This window comes from Alexandromys fortis, unplaced genomic scaffold (assembly GCF_014885135.2).
Source record: "Alexandromys fortis isolate MF-2015 unplaced genomic scaffold, M_Fortis_MF-2015_v1.1 scaffold_87, whole genome shotgun sequence".
Classification (NCBI taxonomy): Eukaryota; Metazoa; Chordata; class Mammalia; order Rodentia; family Cricetidae; genus Alexandromys; species Alexandromys fortis.
In genome coordinates, this window is record NW_026067971.1 from 8,131,094 (window position 1) to 8,155,543 (window position 24,450).

The window sequence follows — 24,450 nt, forward strand, 5'->3', positions numbered from 1 at the left end:
GTGAGTGATGCCATTGTGGACTGTGGTTTTTCAAGGGATCCTCTGTCCCTCTTTGCTAGTCCTTTTGCAGACTTTATCTAGGATGATGACCCTCAACAGCTCAGAGTGCTAAGAAGCTAGCATTTTTGCCTCCCTCCTCTGCTACCCCAATTTCTGGCCATTGGCCCAGCATCCACTTTCAAATCCAGGCAGGTTCTCGTCAGGTGACCTGCACCCAATCGACAGCTTTCTGGAAAGATGCACAACCTACACTTCCTTTGGGAAGAGGCCTGATATGCCAAGCAGGCTCTGGAAACGCCAGTTTTGATTGGAACAGAAGCAGGGGAATGTGGCCCAAGCCTTTACTGGGGTTCCCAAGAATAAGTGTGTGAGGTATGAGCTATTGGATAATCTGGGATAATCTCACATCTCAAACTACTGGGGCTCTATGGCAGGCTCTGTTGTCCACCTTCTTAGATTCTAGAGCAAGGATGCCCACTTGGTGTGAGTCTGGACACTCAAGTGTTTAGTCTTCATACCAAAGGTACTCCATTTGCTCTCTGGAATTAGCCAACCTGGGACACTGTATGGGTATATCTAGGATCAGAGCCCCAAATGTCACATCTAGAACACAGAAAGTAAGAAAATATAGTTAACACTAGCAAGATACACAAAAAGTGAGGTTAGTCATCTAAAGGAATAAGCTAAACTTTTGAGGAAAAAATATTTCAAGATTTTGTACAACAGAAGATGATCAGGGAAGGTGATGATATAGGACAGAGTCCACTGGAGAGGACCAGCAAGGCAGACAGACTCCTTACCTCTTCTTCCTCTGCTCAGCCAGCGGCAAGGCTAAAACCCCCAGACTGGTGACAAAAAGTGAGTTGAGCTGAGTAGAAAGAAAAGATAACAAACATAAGCGTCCTGGGGAGCAATTATAAGCCCACAGTTGGCTTTTTTTTAAAGCTGAATAAAAGATAAGGTGTGTTCCGTGGGTTATTGTGGCCTGGTGCATTAGTTCTCGCTCTCAGGGTTCCATATCCAATCTCTCTCACATATTAAGAACGGCAAAGTGAACCCCACCCACGGCTGGTGCATATTCTTCCAGACACTGGTCCATGCCCCTGTTGGTGTCATTTTAACAATGCTCAGGACTAGCTGCCTCATCCTTGGGTGGACACCCAGCTCTCTGCACCTCCCTTTGAACCCCATTAGTGATCACACCTTCTCAGGAAAAAGCCTGTCTCGCCTCCTTTCCAGGAGCAGGTGCAGCACTTTATATAAGCCATGCTCCTTCAGGCACCAAGTCCTGTGCCTTGTAATTGTCTGTGGGCTCTGCCAGGAACACATTCCTTATTTACAGACTGTTTTCCTGAAGGGGAAACTATCAGCTGATAGTTTCAACCAATCACATCTAGTTAGGGTGTGGCCACCTAGAGCCCAGGTAGAAAAACCTGGGGATGCAGGTGCATGCTCTTTCCATAGTGCCCGCCGGACCTATCAGATTTCAGAACTCCCATTCTTATAGTGTAAGTTTCCCCTCTTTAACCATTAAAGTATTCCTGTTACTCTTGAGCTAGCCTGGTTATTTACCATACCGATCTAATTTGCGACATTTTCCCATGGGCATTTTCGTTGGGGCCCTTGAGGCTCTCCACTGTGACTGCTTTGGGAACCTCTCCTCTCATCTGCAAGCCAAGTCAAGCTCCTCCTGGTTTTCACAGTTGTCCCCTCACCCTTGTGAAAGAACCACTAGAATGGCACAGGCCCAAGCCGCTTGCAAGGCTTTCCTACAGATAGGCCCTTACAGACCTGAACCTATCCCAAATTAGATCGGTATGGTAAATAACCAGGCTAGCTCAAGAGTAACAGGAATACTTTAATGGTTAAAGAGGGGAAACTTACACTATAAGAATGGGAGTTCTGAAATCTGATAGGTCCGGAGGGAACCTTCTGCTGCCATGGACAGGCTTCTCTAAGACAAGGTAGAGCCAAACCGGACGCTCTGGTATGTTTATCTTCAGAAGTAGATAGTTCTCCATGTCCAATTCCCTGCCAAAAGCTAGGGTTCCGCCTCAGATCTCAGACTACCTGGTGGGACCCTTAGTATTCATGGCAATGAAAGCTGATGAAGTGCTGGCAGCCCTCTGAACAAAATCTGGGGCGTTCAGAGAGGAACTGATGATATCCATCTCCTAGCCAGGATGGACCTACACCTAGCCACTCCATAGGTAGCCTCTTAGCACACAATACCCTCAAATGACACATGGCCCCACCCTCACATGTAGGATACACTGCTGGGCTGGAAAACTCTTTAGATCTGCCCGTTAGTACTCAAATACAAATCAAAAGTACATACATGTCATTAGGCCACAATACTAGGTCTTGCTGAAATATCTTACCTATTCTTTCAGGATGTCACTCCTATGTCTGCTGAGTCCACATGCCTGGCTTAAGAGCCTTGGTTTAGTTTTCGGGCAATTTTATGAGGCCACCTTAGCCCCATCTCTGTGTCACATCTCCTGCAGCCTCCTTGTGTAAGCACACCGTTGCATCTGGGATCCACTGGATAATCTAGGATAATCTCACATCTCAAGATCCTAATTCAATTATGCCTGCAAATACCCTTCACTGAAAGAAACACCCTTCACTGCGTGCAACAAAGACCGCATGTTCTGGAACTATGACAGTGGAGTTCTAACACTGACACCTACATCTAGTGTCTGTGCTGCTTTTACCACAGTGTAATTCTCCAGACCCATTTGTCTTCATGCCTCCATAAGACACTCCTACCACTGCGACTTTCACAATTTATTAGATTTACACAGTTTTTATACTCCTACTTTTCATTCTTTCTGGTTCCTCTGCATTTGACAAGGGATCATTATCTTTCTGCTTGAAGAACAACATGTAATATTTCCCTAATAAAAAATAGGCAGCAACAATTGTTCCCACAATTTCTCTAAAATGTTTTGATTCAACCTTTGCTTTTCAAAGTATCTATCTGTGTGTCTATGTACGACATATAGATATGTTTCTCACTATGTTGTTCAGGCTGGCTTCAAACTCTTAGGCTCAAGCAATCCTTCTGCCTCAACTTCCTGAGTGTCTGAGAATTGAAAGATGTATCACGGCACTCAAATTGATTTTTTTTTGGTTGAATTTAGAATTTTAAGTAACCAATTACTTATATGGTAGTTAATCCTTTTTTTTTTTGTCAATGTGACACAAACTAGGGTCTTTTGGGAAAACGGATCCTCTATTGAAAAAAATAAAGCCTTTATCAAATTGGCCTGTAGGCAAGTCTGTGGGGGCCTTTTCTTGATTAATGACTAATGTGGGTGGGTCAAATCCACTGTGGGTGGTGCACTTCTTGGCAGGTGGCCATGGAGATCAAGCCAATAAGCAGCTTTCTACCACAGCCTCTGCTTTAGTTCCCGCCTTGAGTTACAGCCCTGACTTCTTTCAATGATGAACTGTTATTGGGAAGCATAAACCAAATAAACCCATTCTGCTCAAGTTGCTTTTGGTCAGCATGTTTTTATCACAGGAAAGAAACCAAACTAAGATGCTTACTTTCAGGACTTAAAAGGCTTGTTTTCAGTCTTCAGGTCCAGCCCTTCTTCTGAAGAGTCAGTGTTCATTTTATTGTTTGCACTTTGAAGGCAATAGGCCATTTTCATTTGGCTGTTTCCAGGATCACTTTGTTGCTTCATTTTGTCTTTTTCTGCTTGGTCTTTACAGTTCCCCTTAATTTTTTTTTTCAGTGCTGGGAATCTGCATGTGGCTTTGCACGTACTAGGCAAGAACTGTACCATTGAACTACAGTCCCAGTTCTTGACATTTTGAGACAGGGTCTTGTTATGTAACCTAGGCTGCCTTGAAATGTGACTCTCCTGATTCAGGCTCCTGAGTGCTAAGATTACAAATATGTACCACCATGTGAGACTCTTTATAGTGCTTTAATTTTTTAAAATTTTTATTTATTATGTATACAGCATTCCTTCCATGTATGTCTGAAGGCCAGAAGAGGGCACCAGACCCCATTACAGATGGTTGTGAGCCACCATATAGTTGCTAGGAATTGAACTCAGGACCTTTGGAAGAACAGTCAGTGCTCTTAACCTCTGAACCATCTCTCCAGCCCCCTAGTGCTTTACATTTTTTGAGATTTATTTTTATTTCATACTGTATGGGTATTTTGCCTGCATGTATGTCTGTGGTCCATATGTGTGCAGTGCCTATGGAGGCAAGAAGACAGTGTTGGATGCCCTGGAGCTGGAGTTGTGGACAGTTGTGAGCCACTGTGTGGGTGCTGGGAATTAAACCTAGGTGTCGGCAGATTTTTCTGTCCTGCCATCCAGCTCCCAAATCACAACATGGAGACTTATTGTTAATTATGAAAGCTTGACTTGTATTGTTTCTAAATAGATCTTCTTATAACTTAAATTAACCCATTTATATAATTTACTTTCTGCCTCATGGTTTTATTAGCTCATCTCCGTATTGCCCATCCTGCTTACTCTGGATGTGGATGGTGACTCAGTCCTTTTTTCCAGCATCCTCTGTACCCCCAAAATCCTGCCTAGCTATTGGCCGTTCAGTTTTTTACTAAACCAATCTGAGTGACACATCTTCACAATGTACAAAATGATTATTCCATAGCACCCAGGTCCTCTGGAAGAGAAGTCAGTGCTCTTAACTGATATCTCTCTGGTTCATATGATGACTTACTTTTAATCTGATAGTTTGATTGTCTCTCTGTGTGGATACAAATGTGTGTTCATGGAGATAAGAGATCAACATTGGGTTTCTTCTTCATTTGTTCTCCATCTTTGTGTTCTTAACACTTTATTTATTTGTGTACATATGTGTAGGAGCACTTGAATGCCACAACATGCAGGTGGAGGCCATAGGACAACTTGCAGGCATCAGTTCTTTCTTTCTGCCGTGTAGATTCCAGAGACTTTGCTTGTATCATCAGTTTTGGCAACAAGAGTTCGGATCTGCTATGTTATGTCACCAGCTCCGTCTCTCAAACTTGGAGTTCTCAAATTCTGCTAGACTAGCTAGCTAGGAAGTGTCAAGGGTCCTCTTGTGTCCTCCTCCCCAGTGTTGGGATTATTAGCATGTGCCACCACACCCAGCTTTTCCACTAGGGCTCAACTCAGGTCACTTTGTTAACAGCCATCTTCCTGGCACCTCAAGCAGATCAACTTCTAGGACAGCCAGGGCTCCACAGAGAAACTTTCTCTCAAAAAACTACTACTACTACTACTACTACTACTACTACTACTACTACTACTACTATGGTCAGGCATGGTAGCAGATACCTTTAATCTCAACACTCAGGAGGAAGAGGCAAACAGATGCTTGTGAATTCTAGTACAGATTGATCTACATGGCAAGTTCCAAGTCAGCCAGAGCTATATATGGAGACCCTATCTCAACAATAATATTAGGATAGTAGTACACATTTTTATCCTGTATCACCACCAATTATTAACATTTTACCTAATTTGCTTTACCTCACATATTATGTGCAACTGTATTGTTACTCTTTAAACTTCAGAGCCATTTTGACAAAAAAACCTTTGATCCCAGACATGTCAGCTAAAATATGAAAGGAACAAGTACATCTCCATTCCCACTGTGACGCAGTCCAGTCATTTATCCACCTTGGATCTGTCATTGATAGAATTTTAGTACATTTTCAGTTTAAAAATTTCCCCGTCTACTCTGTGTGATTGATCATCTTTTTCTGACCCAGGATCCGTTCCAGCACCAATTAATAACCCACTGATGATTCATTAGCTTGAGCTTCCTGGAGTGGAGGGAGTGTGTTCTCTTCTGTCGGATGGTGTATACCTACCTTCACTCACTCGGGGCATGAGGAGATTTGAACTTCAGTTCCTGTGAGGGCAGTTCAGTTTCTGTCTCACCCCCACTTTCAGGGTATAGCTGTCTAATGTAAGGAACCTGATCCTCAGCTTCTGTCCCACAATCCTCAGAAGACTGTTCCAACTTCACAGCTCCCATCACTGAAAGTCTCTTACCATCAGAGATACTGTTTCCCAAGCTGTGGCCTGTTGAAATAAGAGCGGCGGGGCTGCGTCCCCAACACCCCGGCCGCTTGGCTAGCTCATGCCCGAAATAACAACACACAAACTGTATTCATTTAAAGAACTGCTTGGCCCATGAACTCTAGCCCTTACAGGCTAATTCTTGCACCTGGACTAGCCCATTTCTAATGATGTGTGTAAGCACCCCAAGGTGCGCTTACCGGGAAGATTCTAGCCTCCGTCCATCGTGGATCTGAGCTTCATGCGTCTGCCTCAGAGTGCAGAGCTATCGCGTCTACCCGGGAGAGCTGAGCATGGCGTCTCTCCGGAAGCAGAGCAGAGTCTGACCTCACTTCCTCTTCTGCCCAGAATTCTATTCTGTTTACTCCTCCCATCTATGTTCCAAGCCATGAGGCCAAGCAGCTGGTTTATTATAACTTAACCAATGAAATCAACAGATTGATATATGACACTCCCACATCAGTGGCCCCCAAGGATCCTGCCATCACTGGTTGTTCTAAGGAAGCTTAGTCTGAAACAGCTTTGCTCCCACTACTGTCTCTCTCTTTAGTTTCAGCCTGGACCCTTTCCTGTTACTTCAGCTTTTAGGTTATTGAAAACGATCCACTCACCATATTGGCAGTTTTCTCTGGAGTATTTTCTATCTCTGCATTGTTCCTAGAACATTTCTGTGCACTCGTGGAATTTTTTTTATCTTTACCCCCCACCACCTTTTTTTTTTTTGGCATCTGTAGCTCAGGCTATCCCAATCATTTCTGTTGGGTGTTGTGAGTGACCAACATTGATGCCTTGCTATCTGCTGCTTCTATTCACTACTTGATATGCACTATCTTACTTTTGCTTGCTTTCTACTTAATAAACTCACTAATTCAGAGGAAGAGTACCTTATTCTTCATACAGAACAGAATGTCCTACCAGGTAGCATCCAGATGTCATCTATGACTGAGCTTTGTATTCAGTCACTGAAGAAATGCCACGTGGGCTCTTGACTTTCTGATCCTTGAATAAGGGTTATGACATAAGAGCTTTCATTTCTCCACCCAGAAACCTTCCCTTCACCAGCTGTCCTGAGGACCGAAGACTTAAAATCACCAATCTAAGGAACTACAAATCCTAGTTGCTTGACTTTAGGAACGGTCTGTTACTGTTGGTGTCAGGGAAGGACTACACGAGAAAGGGGTTTTTCACGGGATCATGAAACGTGATTGCTTTTATTGTTGAGGGAACCATAGAAGTTAAAGGCATGTGCCAGGAACAGGGGTCGTTAGACTCAAGTTGTTTCTGTTTCACCATTGCTAATATCCCACTCAGCTTGTGTGCACAGTTCAAATCTAAACGGCTATTGACCTCGCCTTTCCCAGACATCTAGGATTGATCTTTGACTGTCCACTAGAAGTGACCACTTGGCTTCTGAAGCGTATCTGACCATGCCTGTTTTTCTTACAGCAGCTCCATTCCAGGAAAAAGCATAGATCCGCTCTGCCAAAGCTCTGTTAATACCCTTGACTTTCTCGCCAAACCCAGTCCTTGGAAAAGTCCCGCAGCGCCTTCTTCTGGTACAGCTTTCCACCTTCACTCCTCACGAGACTGAGCAGGGTCTGACGTGCTTTTCAGACTTCTCGTAGGCCTCCCGAGAGACCTTTCCTGGCATCGCCAGGAATAATGGCCTCACCGAGACACCGAAGGCCAGTGTTCTGCCAGTGGTCGTTCGGAGATTGGAGCGTCTGAGACGCAGCAACCTGGGCGGAACTCGCCAGGGGAAGAGGCGGCGCGTGTTGGGTTCTGCCTGCCCCTCCCTGCCTGGGGAGCGGTCACGTGGGTTCTACCCGGAGGCGGAACCGAGGCTACCCGGACCTTGAGGCTTGCGGATCGGGGGCGCCTGGATACCTTAGCCATGCGCCCCCGGCGCCTCGCCTCCGCTAAGCTGGCGTTTGTAGCTGTGCTTTTGGCCGCGCCCTTGACTCGGGCTGAGACCCCATACCTGGTGCGTGTGGATGCAGCCCGCCCGCTGAGGCCTCTGCTGCCCTTTTGGAGGAGCACCGGCTTCTGGTGAGGCCCACCGCACGCTCTTGCCAAGTCTAGGAAAGCCCTTGCTCCGTTCTTTGGGTTTCTCTCATCACACCTTTGGGCTCGCTGCCCATCATTCCTGGACACTCAGGAGTGAAGATCAAATTCCTTCAGGGTGTGGCATGGGTTTTCTACTTTAGTGGCTCTCCCAAGTGCCACAGCCTCCCTAAATGCTCCCCACCCCAACCCCCGTGATCAAGAGCACGGTACTCAAGCTATAGGCTCATGATTAGTACTTCGGCAGACCCAAGGGCTTTCCCAAAGTACCAAGACCTGACCTCGAGTGTTGGGCCAGACCTGGTTTCTCAATGCCTCCAAGTCTCTCTAGGAATTTGCAGATCCTCTTCTATGGCCGGCAGATGTCCTATTAGAATGTGGTACTGTGTCTTGTTGAAGCTCCCCGACACCCCCCCCCCCCAAGACAAGACAGTAGAACATTTCTGGTGAAAGGGTTACTTTATCATACAACGTGGAGACACACACTGCTCCTCTGCAAGGGCCTGTCAGCCAGGTATTAAATGTGTAGAACCTGGTCTGCTGTAAGCCCCTGCTTAGGACAAACACTTCACTTCTTTGTCCTGTCCCCAGCCCCCCACTGCCTCATGACCAGGCTGACCGGTTCGACCTTAGTTGGGACCAGCAACTGAACCTTGCCTACATCGGTGCTGTGCCTCACAGTGGCATCGAGCAGGTCCGGATACACTGGCTGCTGGATCTCATCACAGCCAGGTGGGTGACGCTGAGGTGGGTGCCCTGGGAGCTGCTGGTCAGAGCTTGTCTTACAGAGATGCTGAGCCAGGACAGCTGTGGAGCACAGTGCTGGACTGTGGGTAGGGCACGGTGGGGACTGGGACTGTACTTCCTGTTAGAGCATCCTGTTGGGCAGAAGAGGAGGGGAAGGTCTGCTTGGCTATGCCAAGGGCAGCCCTTGGATGGAGCACAGGTGGTTTCTGTCTGAGGATTTCTTAGAGGTACAGAATGGGGTTGGTGTCTCTACTGTGCCTGACTTTGTACCATACATGGGCCACGTTGTGGTCACCAGTATAAGCTGTATAGAGATATCATGCCTGAAGGTCAGGTGTCACATCATCTTAGGTCGTGACACTGGACCATCTGCTCTGGAGCAGGTGACTGCCTTCGCAAGGGCCCAATCAAGATGATCACTGGGCATGAGAAGGCCTTTAGGCCATGTGTTCAGCTCATATCTGATACCTGGTGGTGCAGGGGGAGGGAATGTGTCCTTTTGGCATCTTAGAGACCGCATAATTTGCAGGACTCTGTTTCAGATAAGATGGTAACACAGACTGTTGTTAAACTGGGCACTGCTTTGGCCGAGGGATCATGTGTGTGGGTGCGGCCACCAGGGGGCAGCAGTGGTCTCAGATGTAGAGTGGCTCAATTACTGAATGTTTGGAATTCTTGAATGTGTTACGGACGCGCACTTTCCTTTCTTAGTTGGAGTTCCCTGACTTTTCCAGGTTAGAGGTGGTCCAAGGGTATATCTCTCTAATGACTCCAGTCTTCATAGCACTTCTACCAAGGAGGTCAGTACTGGCTTGTGGACATGGGTGTAGGTCCTGCTAAAAAGCAGAGTCAGCAGCCGCCAGCTCCTCATGGCGGGCTCGTGCAGCCTCCACGGCACTGTGTACACTGGGGAACAGGAGCTCATCCTCAGCTCCCTGGTCTTCCCCAAGGAAGCCCCCTTTCTTCAACGTGTCCCTCACTGAGGGACTGCAGCAAGCCAGAAGCAGGGTGATGTCCAGGGCTCTGTAGTCTCTGCGCAGGTCCTTCAGTGTGGCCATGCCAGCCACATCCAGGAACAGCAGTGGTGCACAGTCAATGACCACTGTGTGGAAACCGAATGCCAGGGGTACCACTAGCCCGGTCCCGCTGCTCACTGAACCCATATCCTTGCCATCAGCAAGATTGCCGTCACTGACACCCACCTCTGGGCCCGTTTTCTTCCTGGTGGCTGAGTGCCCTGCATCCAGCCCTGTGAGACTGTAGAGTGACCGCAAGAAGAAATCCTTGTTGGCATAGTAGAGTGGGCCTGTGAAACGGAACACTCGCACCTCAGGTGGGGGCAGGAGGCCCTCAAACTCGGCAGCATCCTCATAGAAGGTTGAGTCTCCAATTCGAGCAAGAAGGGCAGCCCGTGGACGCTGTGTGCGGCCCGCCAGGCTGAGCAGTGAGAAGAACACCCCAGCTAGAAGTCCAGCCTCGGTGCTGACGAGCACACAGGTGGCTGCAGTAGCTACCCAGACCAGTGCATCAGCAGGGCTTAGCTGCCAAAGCTGTGGGAGGTCCTTAACCTTGCGCAGTGCCCCACGCAGGCTGACAACAATGATACAAGCCAGCACACACCGCTGCAAATCATGAAACAGTGGAGCCAGCACCAGCAGCACCAGCAACACCACAGCGGCACTGACCACACTGGACAGCTGGGTCTGGCAGCCAATGGCTGTCTTCACCAGGGTTTTGGACAGGGCAGCACTGGTGGCAAAACAATGGAAGAAGGCAGGCAGCACATTGCAGCAGCCCACGGCTAGAAGCTCTTGGTTGGCGTGAACAGTGTAGCCATGACTACGAGCAAACATCTCTGCCAATGAGATGGAGAAGGCTGAGCCCACAAGGGCTAGGGACACAGCATCCAGGGCCACACGCCACATTATCTTAGGATCTGGTACCTGTGGGGCTACAAAACCAGTGGGAATGTTGCCGGCCACACTCGAGCCAAACCGTGAGTGGAGCTGTCCAAAGTGGGATACAAGTGTGGCCACCACAATGACTAGCAGCTCTGTGGGTACCGGCACTTTCAGACGGTGTCGGTAGCGGTCTGAGAGCTCCTTAGCCGCTATCAGCACTCCCAGGCACACGGCACTGGTGACCATGTCACAGATATTGGCCTGTCCCACGCTCTGCAGCAAGCTGAGCCATGTGCGGATCACCATGCCTAGGCCCTGGTGCCGAGGGATCCGCACACCCAGCAGGTGTTTAGCCTGAGAGGTCAAGATGGTCACAGAGGCTCCCATAGCAAAACCGTCGAGCAGTGGTTGTGAGAGGTAGGTAGACACGAAGCCCAGCCGGAGGACACCCATGAGGACCTGTAGATGGAGTACAGTCAGTTTGGTAGGTCATGAGGCAGGAGCCAGCATCGGTATAACACAGGGTAGGGATTACAGCACAGAGCCTGGCGTCTTCCCTTGCTTACTCTCCTGAGTGGGCTCCTGCTGTTTCCACATGCACAGTGGGCCAGAAGATACAGGGAGACAGCACATACATGTTGCAGTTGGCTGTGGATGTTCACTTCTCATACTCTCACACATGCAGAAATTGGTTTTGTTTCAGAATCAGGGCTGTAGGCAGACCCTTCTCCTGTGCCTTGTATGCAACACACGGCTCCTTCCACCCAGCTCCCTTCTGGGCAGCCATGGAACAGACAGGAGGAATAGAGAAGACAGGATCAGCAGAAAAGAGCTAGGTGGGGAGCCAGGGGAACGCATCTCAATTCTTAGGTCCTGTTTGTGTCAGGACGCCAAGGTGGACATTGGGGCTTTTCTGAGCCATGGCCACTCAGACTACAGCTGGCCAGTCCAGCCCTACATATCTCTCCATTCTGTGACTTAAGTCCCTCTGGTACCTAGGCCTGGGCTCCACCTCTCCTCTTGCTGTGCTGTTTTCTCTCTGAGCCTGAAGGATTCTTCTGTTTCTAGACTTTTCCTGATGGTAGTGACAAGCACCTGTAGGTGCTCTAAGAAGCCGAGTCAGCCGGACTGCTTGCTATGCAGCTAACTCCTTACCTGATAAAGGCCAGTCACCAGAGTGAGGGCAGTGGCGATTCGAATGGCGTAGCAGTCCCGTCCACAGTCCTGTAGCCCGAGCACCAGTGTTGTGGTTACGTTGTTGAGTGTGCTGCCATTGTTTCTAGGCCCCAGAGAATCCTGGGAGGGGTCAAAACCAGCCAGCTGGAGTTCTCGGTCTACCACCTGACCCACCATGAGGCACAATAGGCTAAAGATGCCCACATTAACATGGCGTGAGGTGCCCATGAGGAAGTAGATAAGGTTGGCAAAGAAGGAGGTATAGAGGCTATAGATGGGCTGCAACCCAGCCAGCAGTGAGTAGGCTATGGCTTGTGGCACCAGGATAATGCCAATGACCAACCCAGACATAACATCACCTGCCAGGTACTCTTTAGGGCGGTACTGACGCAGCCAGTGCAGGACAGGAAACAGATTCTGCACCAGAGCCTGAGCACATGGTATACTGCAAGTGCAGCTCTGCTTCAGCCTGGCCTTCAGTGTTTCCAGCAAACCCTGGGACACAGGAGGCTGCCGTCGGACCAGCACCAGTGTCCCACCCTTCTCTTGGGGCTCGGGAGAAGCATCCATCCTGTCCCACCACGCTCTGTGGCCAACCTGTGAGGGAGAATGGGCATGGTAGGAGTCTAAGCTCTTGGAGTCCAGGAGCCAGCGTCACAGAGCGTATTTGTCCACCCAGACATCAGAAGTTGTGCTTCTGTCAAGCGCTTGTTCTTCTGTGTGGATGGGTATAAGGCCTTGAGCTCCAAAAGTTAGTTTTATGACAAGAGTGCTCACGACAGCAACATGTTTCAGGGAGTTATTCTACCCAGCCTCAGCCCCAGCTGTGCTCTGTGGTCCACCTAATTCAGCCTCTATATGAAGTCCACCTAGAGCGTTCTGAAGGTCACCCACTGAGACGAGGGCTGGACTAGGCCCACACACACCCAAGCCAGTGACAATGGAGGCAGATGCACGCTTGACTGAGCTTGAGCTCTAAGCCACTTCCCATCCATCTGATCTGGCAAGGGGCTTTGCCAGCCACCCCATTTCCACAGGAGTTCTCCTGTGAACACCATGGGCCTGGAGGTTGGCAGAAAGCCTTGTATATTTTGTGTGCTAGGGCCCCTGGTCTATGACACCCTTCCCCGTGAATTTAGAGGGTGTCTCACCAGTCACCAGTGTATTCTGAAACAGTGTGCCCCTAACACCGAGTGCGGAGCCTCTGAGAAGAGGTTCAACTCTACTAAACAAACACACTGCTCCACAGATGTCCACCTTTGGCCTAGCTGTCCTAGCCCCTTCTGACCTTGCCTTAGTACTGAAGAGTTCTCAGGCCATACTGACCACATGTTGGTCTTGGGCCATGTTTACTGGTTCCAAAGTACTTGTTTGTAATATTAATCAAACACTCCCTGTTCTCTTGGAACTCAGGACACGGTGGTGGCTGTTGGAGCCCATTGTGCCTGACCTGAGTACTAGGGCAGCAGCTTCGTTGCTAGGGTGGTGGTCTATCAGGCGTCCTAGCTCTTGAGGAATATTACAAAAACAATGATACACAAGAGCCACTGAGCACTCTGAATCTCACCCCAAGTCTTTAGGGGCTCATGTTTATGGAGGAAGGTTTGTAAGTATTACCTTCCTTGTACCTGAGCAATCCCCAGGGGAATGGCAGTCTAGGTTCCTGTCTCTGCCCAGTAAACCACATCTTTTGGGGCCTGTTGTATGGGTACAACAGTTCTTACCTGGGACACCGACTCGGTAGGCTTTGCAATATCCAGGGGCTGCAGTGGGCTGAACCTTCAATCACTCTGGCTTCTGATAGCAGGCGGAGAACAACGTTGGCAGGCACCTCTGAGACTGACCTGTGGGAATACTCTGCTGGGCTTGCTGTTAAATTATTTACCCCCCAAATAGCTGAGTCATGGGTTTCCCCCGTCAAATGAATGTTACCTGAGCGTCTAATCCGGTGAGCTAATTCGGCAAGTTGTACTATAATCAGAGGCTCACAAATAATTATGGTTATGTGGGCTTCTGATAATCTCCCCTTTGCAGAGGGGTGGGTGCTCCAGGTGCAACAGCTTCTGTCTTGTTAAGAGGGAGAGGAGGTGGGGACAGGAGTAGTGAGGCAGAATGTTTGAGTGTGAGGCCCCAGAGGAGCTGAGTTGAAATGCTTCAGCTATGAGGTTATGGGGTCATGTACAGCTGACTCCACCTACCCAGATACTGGTTATCTTCTCTCCACCTTCATGGAGCGTGTTCTAGCTGGGGCAAGCTAAAGCTCAGATCTGTTCCGTGTCCCTGTGTGCAGCTACTGCTGTGTGTGTACACACTTGTGTGAATGAACACATGGCTGTGTTGTGCACAGCCCAAGGACTGCCAACATCAAGTTAGGTGTGTTCTTCCCTTTGCAACAGGGATCCTGGATTGGCCTCAGTTCTTGCCACCCTTGACCACCTGTGATCATTGCACTTGGCCCCCATGTACCTCTGTAGGACGTGGGATTTGCCTTGTAAGGATAGCCTAGAGATAAATGGTCCCTTAACATAAGCATAACTAATCAGTGTCCTCAGACTTGAGGTATGCCTCCAAGTTCTTTCTGTAAGACTGGTCAGAACCTCAGATCCACATCTTGTAGTGAGCAATGAGTCCCTCACATGTGCTTGAGAGTAAGTAGTTTTGTGTAACAGGCTTTGATCTCTTCTGTGAGCTGCTGTATTCTGGGTACCCTCTCAACCTGGAGACAGCACCCTTCATTATGGCTGGAAGGCCCAGCTAGGCTGGTCTGCAGTCTTCACAAGCCCAAGCACAGTGGGCAGTTTGCTTTGGGACCGGGTGAAGTGAAGCCAAATACTTTGCTCCTCTTCTCTTGTAGAAGAGGTCTTGAAGGGTCTTGAGAAGGGGCTTGGGATCAACAGTTGTCTTGCAGAACCAGCTAGGACCCTGAGACTCTATTTCTCCAGGTCAGGAGATAATAAGAATTCGGAATCCCATCCAGTTCACAGGTTGGACACTCCTTTGGGACATCTGTAAGCCTTGTCCAGTTCCTGGCAGCCATGGGCCTGGCCAACGCCCTCCTTGTGGGTAAAATAAAAATGGGATGTGGGTGGAATGGGCAGAGTGGGAAGCCTGACTGTGAGACTAGGCAGGGCTGGATGCTCTGTGGGTTAAGTATTCCTCCACCTTTGCTCTCACGCTCCTCACCTGGATTCTGTCCTGTCTCTCCAAGTAGGTCTGCTGTTCCTGGAAGGACCTATTAGGGCCCCCCCAGGGTCCCTACCTTTGTAGGACTAGACCTCCCTTTTCCCTTACAACAAGCCCGGAGCCACTGTTTGCACAGTAGTTGGGAACTGTGGTTTACAGAAGCAGTTAGTTATCCAGTGGGTGTGGTGGGGCTAGTCAGAGCAGCTCCTCTTTTGTCAGATAAATGCTCTTCTAGTGGTGGTGGGGATAGCTACTGAGGATGCCATAAAGTGATAACCTCCCCAGTTACCCACAGAGGAGCTGCTGGGGAATGTGCTGTTGCTACATCTTTGAGAAGGGCACAGCTGAAGTTGTGGAATGGATATACCTGTAAACACAGAGGTTCTGGGCTGAAGGAGAGTGTGAGAATATTCACCTTCCCTTCGAAGCAAAGAAAGCAGTATAGGAATGGTCCCTCTCATCTCCACCACCCTAGGTGGGAGGGATTGGGCCTTACATCATACACCCCCCCATCCTCCACCTCCACCTCCCCTTCCCCCCACCAGTGTCCACAGCCAGTTGAAATGTAGATGAAGTCATGTCTTCCATGCCTTGCCATGAGTCCTTTCCCCCACTTATTCTTTGCCTCTACAGCTCTGTGCACTCAGGGTGGTGCTGCAATGAGGCACCGGGGGACCAAGCCCACTCACTGGCCTATCCCAATACGCCCTTTGAGCCTCAGGCTTCTTGGCTTGCTGCTGGACACATATAGGACAGCGGTATAGGGTCCATAGATCTGTTTGGTCCTATGCGGCTCAGTGATTTCCTTCTTTTATCTCTAAGTCCACCATTTAAATCTTCAAAACATTTTATTTGGGAAGAAAACATTGTACCCTGTCCTAACAGTAGAAAATGATGTCCAGACAGGCTCCAGGACCACATCAGAATTTCTTCCACCAAACTCGGCCGAGCGCACACCTTCCTGGGGGCTTCAGCAGGTTTTCCCAAGAGATACCGAGCGTATCCGCTCTGCACGCACCACCCCCATCCCGCTTGGCATCCTTCATAGTCGGCATCCATAGACCGCGTTCTCTTCGCAGCCCTGGCCCTCCCAAGCCTGCTAAGTGCACCGGCCTTGGTGGTGCCGGGTACTGCTGCACTCCTCTGCAGGAGCGTTCCGCCTCCCCGCCAGCTCAGGTTCCCCCGCTCTCACCCAGGCACTCACCAGCCGCTGTGGCCTCATCCTCCGAGCGCCCGCGCTACGCCTCTAGCGGGAGGCCTAGAGCAGTGCGGCCGCTGCGGGCTAGCGTGAAAGGGCCCTTGTGTGGCCTTGCTAGTGTGGCTGCACCTTTTCCTGCCCAGCCCAGCTGGGCTATGGCACAGATCGCTCTGCAGGGGATGGAGATTTCCCTACACTTCACCTCACTGACTTGCCCCCTCCCCAATTTAGGATTCTTTAACACCACCACCCTTCAGCAGAAAGGAACTAATTCACAGTGAGAACAAAGGACTGCTCCCTGGGTTTCTTGGGCATGGGAGGCCCTGGAGGTAGCCGGATGGTCTGGCATCACTGTGGAGACTGACCTACGTGTGTGTGTGTGTGTGTGTGTGTGTGTGTGTGTGTGTGTGTGTGTGCCAGGCAGGCAGTGAGGTCCATACGGGGTTGCAGTCTTGGGACATCTCTGATGTGAGATACTGGTCCAGAAAAAGGCCTGTTGCTGAGGCCTGCTCCCATGAAGTGTGTACTATGCCTGGTTTGTAAAGACAGGGAACTGCTGATAGCTTCTGACTGACCCCAACAACTTGGGACTTTGGAACATGCGTTTAATCTTTATCCAAGTGCTTGTTAGGTTTTATTTATTTGCAACTGTTTTTGACCGTTGGGTGGAAAGGGAAAGAGCCAAGCAGGTCTGTTTTGTAGCTGTAGGCAGAGGCGCCAGTCCAAAAGCACAGAGGGCAGGCAGGGAGAAGCAGGACCTGAACTTGGCCAATGTGACCATGTACAGTGATGGACTGCTATGCTTAGAATTGCTGGTTCTTGTAGAGGTGGTTTCTACCACCCACAGTGCAGACTGTCTCTGACCTGCCATCCCACTCAGACAAACCCATGAGCTGTCTTACACAACTTCTGGGGCAACTGTCTTCAGCTCACCCTAAGAACCTGGCAGGACTGACGCTTTGTACTTGCTGGCTGGTACCTTCCAGCTACCTCAGCTTCAGATTCTGTCCTCAGGGCTGCTCTTCATCCCTTCCCCAGAACGGTAATCCAGAGACAGCCCCAAGCATCAGTGTCCTGAAATCCATGCAATTGTGCTGCACATTGCCCATAGCTCACCTCGCATCTGACAGTAGACACTGCTCAGTCTGCACACTGTCCTGTCATCTTCTGCTTCATGTCCATTGACGTCTCCTGCTTTCATCTCAATTAACCCTACAGGATCTTTCCAGAACCTCGTGGCTTTGCTCCGATCATGACCTTACATGTCTCCTGTTTTGCTCAGAATCATGTGGCCTGAGTCGTGTCCCATCTTCATGTGGTCACAAGCCCCCATGTAATCCCAGTCCCAGATCTGTACCTTTATTCTGCTCCAGGCAAGCGAGGTACCTTTCTACTGCTTGACTACTGTTAATTTGCTCCTACTTAAGGGTCTTTGTACTCGCTTGTTCCCCAGATATTCTCATCACTGGCTCAAGCCACCGCTTGGAAGATCTTTGATGTTACCTTTTTAGAGTGGTTTCCTCTCCCTGATCATCTTCCCCTTCACTCTGATATATCCCTTTTGCCAACCTTGTGATATTTTAATATGGGTCCAGGCAGTTGTCTAATGGCTCTTCCTCTCAGAAACGGATCCCTATGAGAAGAGGCCCAGTATGGGACTGAGGAAGCCCTCCACCTTCTTTTCTTGTCCATCCATGTTGTAAGGGATTGTGGGGCTAAGTTTGGAGCTTTGGTCTCTGAGAGTGTGTAGAATGGGCGTGGTGCCTACCAATTTCTGCTCGTCTGCTGCTCCGTCCCCTGTTCCCATATCAGCTGTCTTTAAGATGCCTCTTCACCTCTCTGCCCAATCCCTTTTTACACCTTTCTTGTACAACTTGTCTGTCCCTCGCACCTCAGTGTGGTGACTGATCTGAGCCCTACCTGAATCTCTTGAAGGTTTCACGCACACACACACCTGTTCACATTCCATTGTGAGTGATAGAAGCTTCCATAGCCCCAACTTTTCAGTGTCTTTTTTTTAAATAAAAGACTTATTTATTCTATATATAGTGTTCTGTCTGAATGTATGCCTGCAGGCCAGAAAAGAGCACCAGATCTCATTACAGGTGGACGAGCTACCATGTGGTTGCTGGGAACTAAACTCAGGACCTTTGGAAGAGCAGGCAGTGCTCTTAACTGCTGAACCATCTCTCCATCCCTGTTTTCAGTGTCTTTAAGGCTTAGTGTGGGGTTCTGTGTGCACACACTTGTACATAGTGTGTGCAGACCTGTACACACTGTGGTAGACTTTCACAGTGCTGGTCTTTTCCAAAGGGAAGGCCCATCTGAAAGCCTGGATCTTCCTGGGAACTTGGGACACCCACATGCTTATATGTGGCCCTAGTTCCCACCTAAAGTATGGAGAAATACTGCTGCTCTCCAGGACTGACCTTCTCTCCACAGGAAGTCATCTACACAGGGGCTGATATACAACTTCACCCACTTAGATGCTTTCCTGGACCTCCTCATGGAAAACCAGCTCCTCCCTGGTGAGTAGCCGCCCTGTTTTCCCCACAATCTGTCATTCTGTGTCCTGATGGGTGGTGGTATCTCAGCACTGACTGAGGTGCTGATGAGGTATAGCCCAGCTGGGCTTGGTGTGTTGGATAGTGGGGCAGCTACCCTGTGTATTTCAGGATTTGAGCTGATGGGCAGTCCTTCTGGGTACTTCACGGACTTTGAGGACAAGCAGCAGGTGTTTGAATGGAAGGACTTGGTTTCTCTCTTGGCCAGGAGATATATTGGTGCATAGAAGGGGGAAATGCCTGGGGGGCTGCGGTGGGCTGTCGTGGGAGGCCCTCCTTCTTGATCACCCAGACCATTTCATGGTCTTTTCTGCCACAGACATTCCTATACCCCAGCCAGAGATGGCTGATGGGTGAGGGATTCACCTAATGGGGGTGGGGTACTTACCTGGGACCAGATAACCCCTATCAAGTGGAACCCCACCCATGGGGCCCAATCCCTAGGAGACACCAGGTAGGCTCTATCCCCAGACCTGAGGGTAGAGCATCCAGCGTGTAACAGCAGAGACACTCTTCAGGTAGGTATGGACTGACACATGTTTCCAAGTGGAACTTCGAGACTTGGAATGAACCAGACCACCACGACTTCGACAATGTGTCCATGACCGCACAAGGTGGGCAGCGTTTTTCCAGGTCCTGTTGGGTGGGCTGCATGAAAGGGAAGCACGACAACACCAGACCCTCAAGACCCCTCTGCCCTAGGCTTCCTGAATTACTATGATGCCTGCTCTGAGGGGCTGCATATTGCCAGCCCCACGTTGAGGCTGGGTGGCCCTGGGGATTCCTTCCACCCCCTGCCAAAGTCACCACTTTGCTGGAGCCTCCTGCGCCATTGTGCCAACGGAACCAACTTCTTCACTGGCGAGGTGGGCGTGCGTCTGGATTTTATCTCCCTGCACAAGAAGGTATGTGATTCCCCCACTCCTCCCTCCCTGATTTCAGTTGAGCCTGAACTGAGAGGTACGTGCTGGCTGCAGGGCGCAGGCAGCTCCATCTCCATCCTGGAGCAGGAGGTAGCAGTTGTGGAGCAGATCCAGCAGCTCTTCCCTGAGTTCAAGGACACCCCTATTTACAATGACGAGGCAGACCCTCTGGTGGGCTGGTCACTGCCACAACCTTGGAGAGCTGATGTGACTTATGCGGCTTTGGTGGTGAAGGTGGGTCCTTGCTATCTAGCCTCATCCAACCTCGGGAAGTCTTCCTCTGGCGGTTCTGGTGAGGACAGTACAGGTGGCCTCAGGTACACGTCTCATCTGCCCTGATGTCCACAGGTCATTGCACAGCACCAGAACCTGCTGCTTGCTAATAGCAGTTCCTCCATGCGCTACGTGCTCCTGAGCAATGACAATGCCTTCCTGAGCTACCACCCTCACCCTTTCTCCCAGCGCACACTTACTGCCCGCTTCCAGGTCAACAATACTCGCCCACCCCATGTGCAGCTCCTGCGAAAGCCAGTCCTCACAGTCATGGGGCTGATGGCCCTGCTGGGTGAGCAATGACCCTGCTTCTGCATATGCTGGGTCAGAGTGAGAGATCATGGAAATACTGGGCAGGGGCAAGCATACTTCCTCCAGCTGCTGGGTGGGTTTCCAAATCTCCACCTCATCCCCTTCTCCCATTCTGTGGAACAGTATGGCAGGGCCTTCCACAAATGGTGGGAGCCAGGCATTAGGGTAGGAAGCCAGGTTTGGGTATGAGGGAGCCAACAGCCTTGGTCCTCTGCCTGGCCTATAGATGGAGAACAACTCTGGGCAGAGGTGTCAGAGGCTGGGGCTGTGTTGGACAGCAATCACACAGTGGGTGTCCTGGCCAGCATCCATCGCCCCGAAGTCTCCTCGGAGGCCTGGCGTACCACGGTCCTGATCTACGCTAGTGATGACACCCATGAACACCTCAACCGCAGTATCTCCGTGACTCTTCACCTTCGCGGGGTACCCCCTGGATTGGGTGAGTGAGGTTCTGAAGGAAGTTGGGATCCCAGCAGGGATGAGACAAGGGAGGTAAATCATGGTGTATGGGTTCACAGGGCTTGTCTATGTAGTACGCTACCTAGACAATCAACTCTGCAGCCCCTACAGTGAGTGGCAGCAGATGGGTCAGCCAGTCTTCCCCTCTGCAGAGCAGTTCCGACGTATGCGCATGGTGGAGGTTTGTGGGCAAGTCGGGAGGAGAGGAGAAGGGGTTCCTTAGTTAGTGGGGAGGTTTGCCAATCAGATGCCCCTCCCTTGTCTCCAGGACCCAGTGGTTGAGGCACCGCGTCCCTTCCCTGCTGGAGGCCGCTTGACTTTACATAGGAAGCTTTCTTTGCCATCACTTTTGCTGGTGCACGTATGCACACAACCCTTGAAGCCACCAGGGAAGGCAAGTGGCGGCTTTATACCCCACCTGTGAGGCTCCCTAGCTCACCCCTTCATAGCTACTCCCTCCTCACAGGTTAGCCGTCTCCGGGCACTGCCCCTGACACGTGGGCAGTTGGTTCTAGTCTGGTCGGATGAGCATGTGGGCTCCAAGTGCGTGAGTGGGAGTGGTTATCCTTCCCTATGTCATTACCCTTGTGATCATTCATCTCCCTTCTCCATTGCCGCGGACCTCTGTGCTCAGTACACCTGCACAGATCCATTTGTGTGAGCTGGAGATCACTCCAGTGCCCCCCCTCACTGTGACCTGTTACAATTTGGGAGTAATCAGGGACCCTAGCGGTACCAGGAAGGGAGTTGAAGAGTAGAGGGTTGTGGGCCCACCCTACCCCACCAATCTAGTCCTTCAGGGTTCCCAGCTTTAGTACTGACCCAGCCCTCCCCAGGTGCCTGTGGACATATGAGATCCAGTTCTCCCAGAAGGGTGAGGCGTATGCCCCAATCAGCAGGAGGCCGTCTACTTTCAACCTTTTTGTGTTCAGCCCAGGTGCGCCCAACCTTGGCGGTTGTACTGCTGGACCTCCTTCTATACAGTATGGTGTGGGGTGGGTCTGGGGTTTCAGGAGCTTCAGAAAACATGTGCTTTTTGTCTGCAGACACAGGTGTGGTTTCTGGCTCCTATCAAGTACGAGCATTGGACTACTGGGCCCGGCCAGGCCCCTTCTCAGACCCTGTGACTTACCTGGATGTCCCTGCCTCATGAGAGCCACTGGCTTCTAGTGACTGGTGAGCCTGTGCTGACTGGTAAATGGGGTTGGCCAGGTTGAGCTAGACTGCCATTAGCTAGTCAGTTGACTATGGATCCCTTTGTTGTTCCCCCCATTTTCTTTTAAAGTATCTTTCTCTACCTCAGCCTTGGAGTCTGTCTTTGTGGATGAACACTACAGGGGGCCCAGCTGCAGTGACCTTTGCCTGCGTTCCTCTCTCCACCCAGATGCTCAAAAGTTTAACTCTGGAACTGGGAAGACGGCTCAGTGGGGAAAGTGCTTGCTGTGCAAACATGAGGGCTTGAGTTCAGGTATCTAGTGCTCATGTAAGGCCGGCATGGCGAGAGATGCCTATAGCCCTAGTGTTGGTGGGAGGGACAGAAACTGCAAGCTCCAGGTTCAGTGAGAAATCCTGCTTCAGAAAAACCAAGTAGAGAACTATAGAGAAGATACTCAATATTGAACTTTGGTCTACACGTGCACGCGCACAAACACACACCCTCTTTCTCTCCCTCTCTCTCTCACCCGCAAAACACACTGCACATCATACTATGCATACACAGGCTAAATTCAGTTCCTTTTCTGAGACTCAAGACAAACTTTTAGCTTGAGATTCTACAATATCAAGAATAAAGTTATGGCCCCAGTCACTGAGCCGCTGCCGAGGACTCAGCTGCCCCCCCCCCCCCAGCCCACCTTCTCCTGCAGCCGCCTTCCGCAGGCCGTTTCCACCAAGGAAAAGGAATCGTATCGTATGTCCGCAATTCAGAACCTCCACTCTTTCGACCCCTTTGCTGATGCAAGTAAGGGTGATGACCTGCTTCCTGCTGGCACTGAGGATTTTATCCATATAAGAATTCAACAGAGAAACGGCAGGAAGACCCTTACCACTGTCCAAGGGATCGCTGATGATTACGATAAAAAGAAACTAGTGAAGGCGTTTAAGAAGAAATTTGCCTGCAATGGTACTGTAATTGAGCATCCAGAATATGGAGAAGTAATTCAGCTACAGGGTGACCAGCGCAAGAACATATGCCAGTTCCTAATAGAGATTGGACTGGCTAAGGATGATCAGCTGAAGGTTCACGGGTTTTAAGTGCTTGTGACTCTGAAGCTTAAGTGAGGATTTCCCTGCAATGAGTAGAATTTCCCTCCTGTCCCTTGTCACAAGTTTAAAAACCTCACAGCTTGTAAAATGTAACCATTTGGGGTCCGCTTTTAACTTGGACTAGTGTAACTCCTTCATGCAATAAACTGAAAAGAGCCAAAAAAAAAAAAAGAATAAAGTTATGCGCTTCTGAAATACAATTGCATAGGATAAACATCTCCATGTCAACAGGAAAATAAATGACAAGGAAGGATTTAACTGAAGCAAGACCAAAACATTAAATCCTGAAAGACAAACATTAAATCCTGCAGATACAGTCCCAGAACTGGGGCAGATGTTATTGTGATGTGAACTCTGAAAATGTTCTGTCTTTGTGGTGTTGCCACCTACAGCTCCTATGACTTTTCTCCTGGGCTGGTATTTTACGTTTTCCATTGCTGTGATTAGACATGACAAGCACAAGCGACTTGGGTAGGACAAAGTTTATTTTGCTTACATTTCCAGGTTACAGTCTATCATTGAAGGAAGTCAGGGCAGGAACCTAGAGGCAGGGACTGATGTAGAAGTCATGGAGAAGTGCTGCTGACTGGCTTGTTCTCCAAGGCTTTCTCAGTCTATTTTCTTATAGATCCCAGGACCACCAGCCAAAAGAGTGGCACCTCTCACAGTGGCCTGGGCCCTCCTACACTAATCACTAATAAGAAAATGCAATACAGGCTTGCCCATAGGTCAATCCTGTTAGGGCATTTTCTCAGTTGAGGTTCCCTCTTCCCAAATGACTCTAGCTTGTGACAAATTGACATAAAACTATTCCGACCTTGACACACATTACCAGGCCTCCCAAGTCTTCCTTTGAAATCTGCCTGGAATCCTATATAACCCTGTAACTGTAACTCTTGTATTCTGTCTTCTAAGCCAGCATCCCGTGGATCACACGAAGCTTGGATGGTGGCTGAGGACCCTTGGGCCATCCATGGCTGCAGTAAACTTGGAGTGCCTTGTTACTTTTCCCCATGCACTTGGGCAGAACATCATGAGGATGGTAACTTGTAGAGGGGGAGGCTGTTCACCTCATACGGAATAGGAAGCAGAGTAAGGATAGAATTAAGTGTAACCTTCAAAAACACTTCTTCACTGACCTTTGTCCAACTAGGCCCTACCTCCTAAAGTTTCTAGAATCTCCCAAAACAGAACCATTACCTGGAAACAATTGTTTAACATGTAAGCCTTTTGGGGGATTATATTTACTATTTAAAATATGCTGGATGCATCACCTTGGTTCTGGAAGAACCCTTGCTCTTTCAGTACCAGTCCCTGGTGTGC

At 49.7% G+C, this 24,450-nt stretch overlaps 3 protein-coding genes across 9 annotated transcripts; 2 read left to right on the forward strand and 1 right to left on the reverse strand.

The window, feature by feature from the left end:
- The first annotated feature begins 7,249 nt into the window (after positions 1-7,249).
- Idua (alpha-L-iduronidase) lies at positions 7,250-22,304 on the forward strand. Of its 6 annotated transcripts, none has more exons than XM_050155661.1 (15): positions 7,253-8,111; positions 8,718-8,858; positions 18,774-18,859; positions 19,007-19,114; positions 19,414-19,509; positions 19,598-19,800; positions 19,873-20,052; positions 20,167-20,383; positions 20,630-20,842; positions 20,922-21,043; positions 21,131-21,256; positions 21,329-21,405; positions 21,699-21,799; positions 21,909-22,038; positions 22,166-22,304. In XM_050155661.1, the coding sequence occupies exons 1-14, from the start codon at positions 7,957-7,959 to the stop codon at positions 22,013-22,015; spliced, it is 1,932 nt and encodes a 643-aa protein (XP_050011618.1). In that variant the 5' UTR covers positions 7,253-7,956; the 3' UTR covers positions 22,016-22,038; positions 22,166-22,304. The 6 variants fall into 6 exon arrangements, 5 of the variants coding, with proteins under 5 accessions (XP_050011619.1, XP_050011621.1, XP_050011620.1 ...); XM_050155660.1 differs by having other exon boundaries at positions 22,148-22,294; XM_050155662.1 differs by lacking the exon at positions 19,007-19,114 and having other exon boundaries at positions 7,250-8,111; positions 22,148-22,294.
- On the reverse strand, positions 8,855-14,065 carry Slc26a1 (solute carrier family 26 member 1). 2 transcript variants are annotated; one of them, XM_050155657.1, is made up of 4 exons: positions 13,883-14,065; positions 13,675-13,794; positions 11,930-12,547; positions 8,855-11,233 (listed from the first exon to the last, which is right to left on the reverse strand). In XM_050155657.1, exons 3-4 carry the CDS (start codon positions 12,518-12,520, stop codon positions 9,710-9,712), a joined length of 2,115 nt encoding a protein of 704 aa, XP_050011614.1. In that variant the 5' UTR covers positions 12,521-12,547; positions 13,675-13,794; positions 13,883-14,065; the 3' UTR covers positions 8,855-9,709. The 2 variants fall into 2 exon arrangements, with proteins under 2 accessions (XP_050011614.1, XP_050011616.1); XM_050155659.1 differs by lacking the exon at positions 13,883-14,065 and having other exon boundaries at positions 13,675-13,807.
- Positions 22,305-22,651: 347 nt separating the features above from the next.
- On the forward strand, positions 22,652-23,305 carry LOC126509632 (eukaryotic translation initiation factor 1-like). The gene has a single exon (XM_050155665.1). The coding sequence runs from the start codon at positions 22,657-22,659 to the stop codon at positions 23,113-23,115; it is 459 nt and encodes a 152-aa protein (XP_050011622.1). The 5' UTR covers positions 22,652-22,656; the 3' UTR covers positions 23,116-23,305.
- The last annotated feature ends 1,145 nt before the right edge of the window (positions 23,306-24,450 follow it).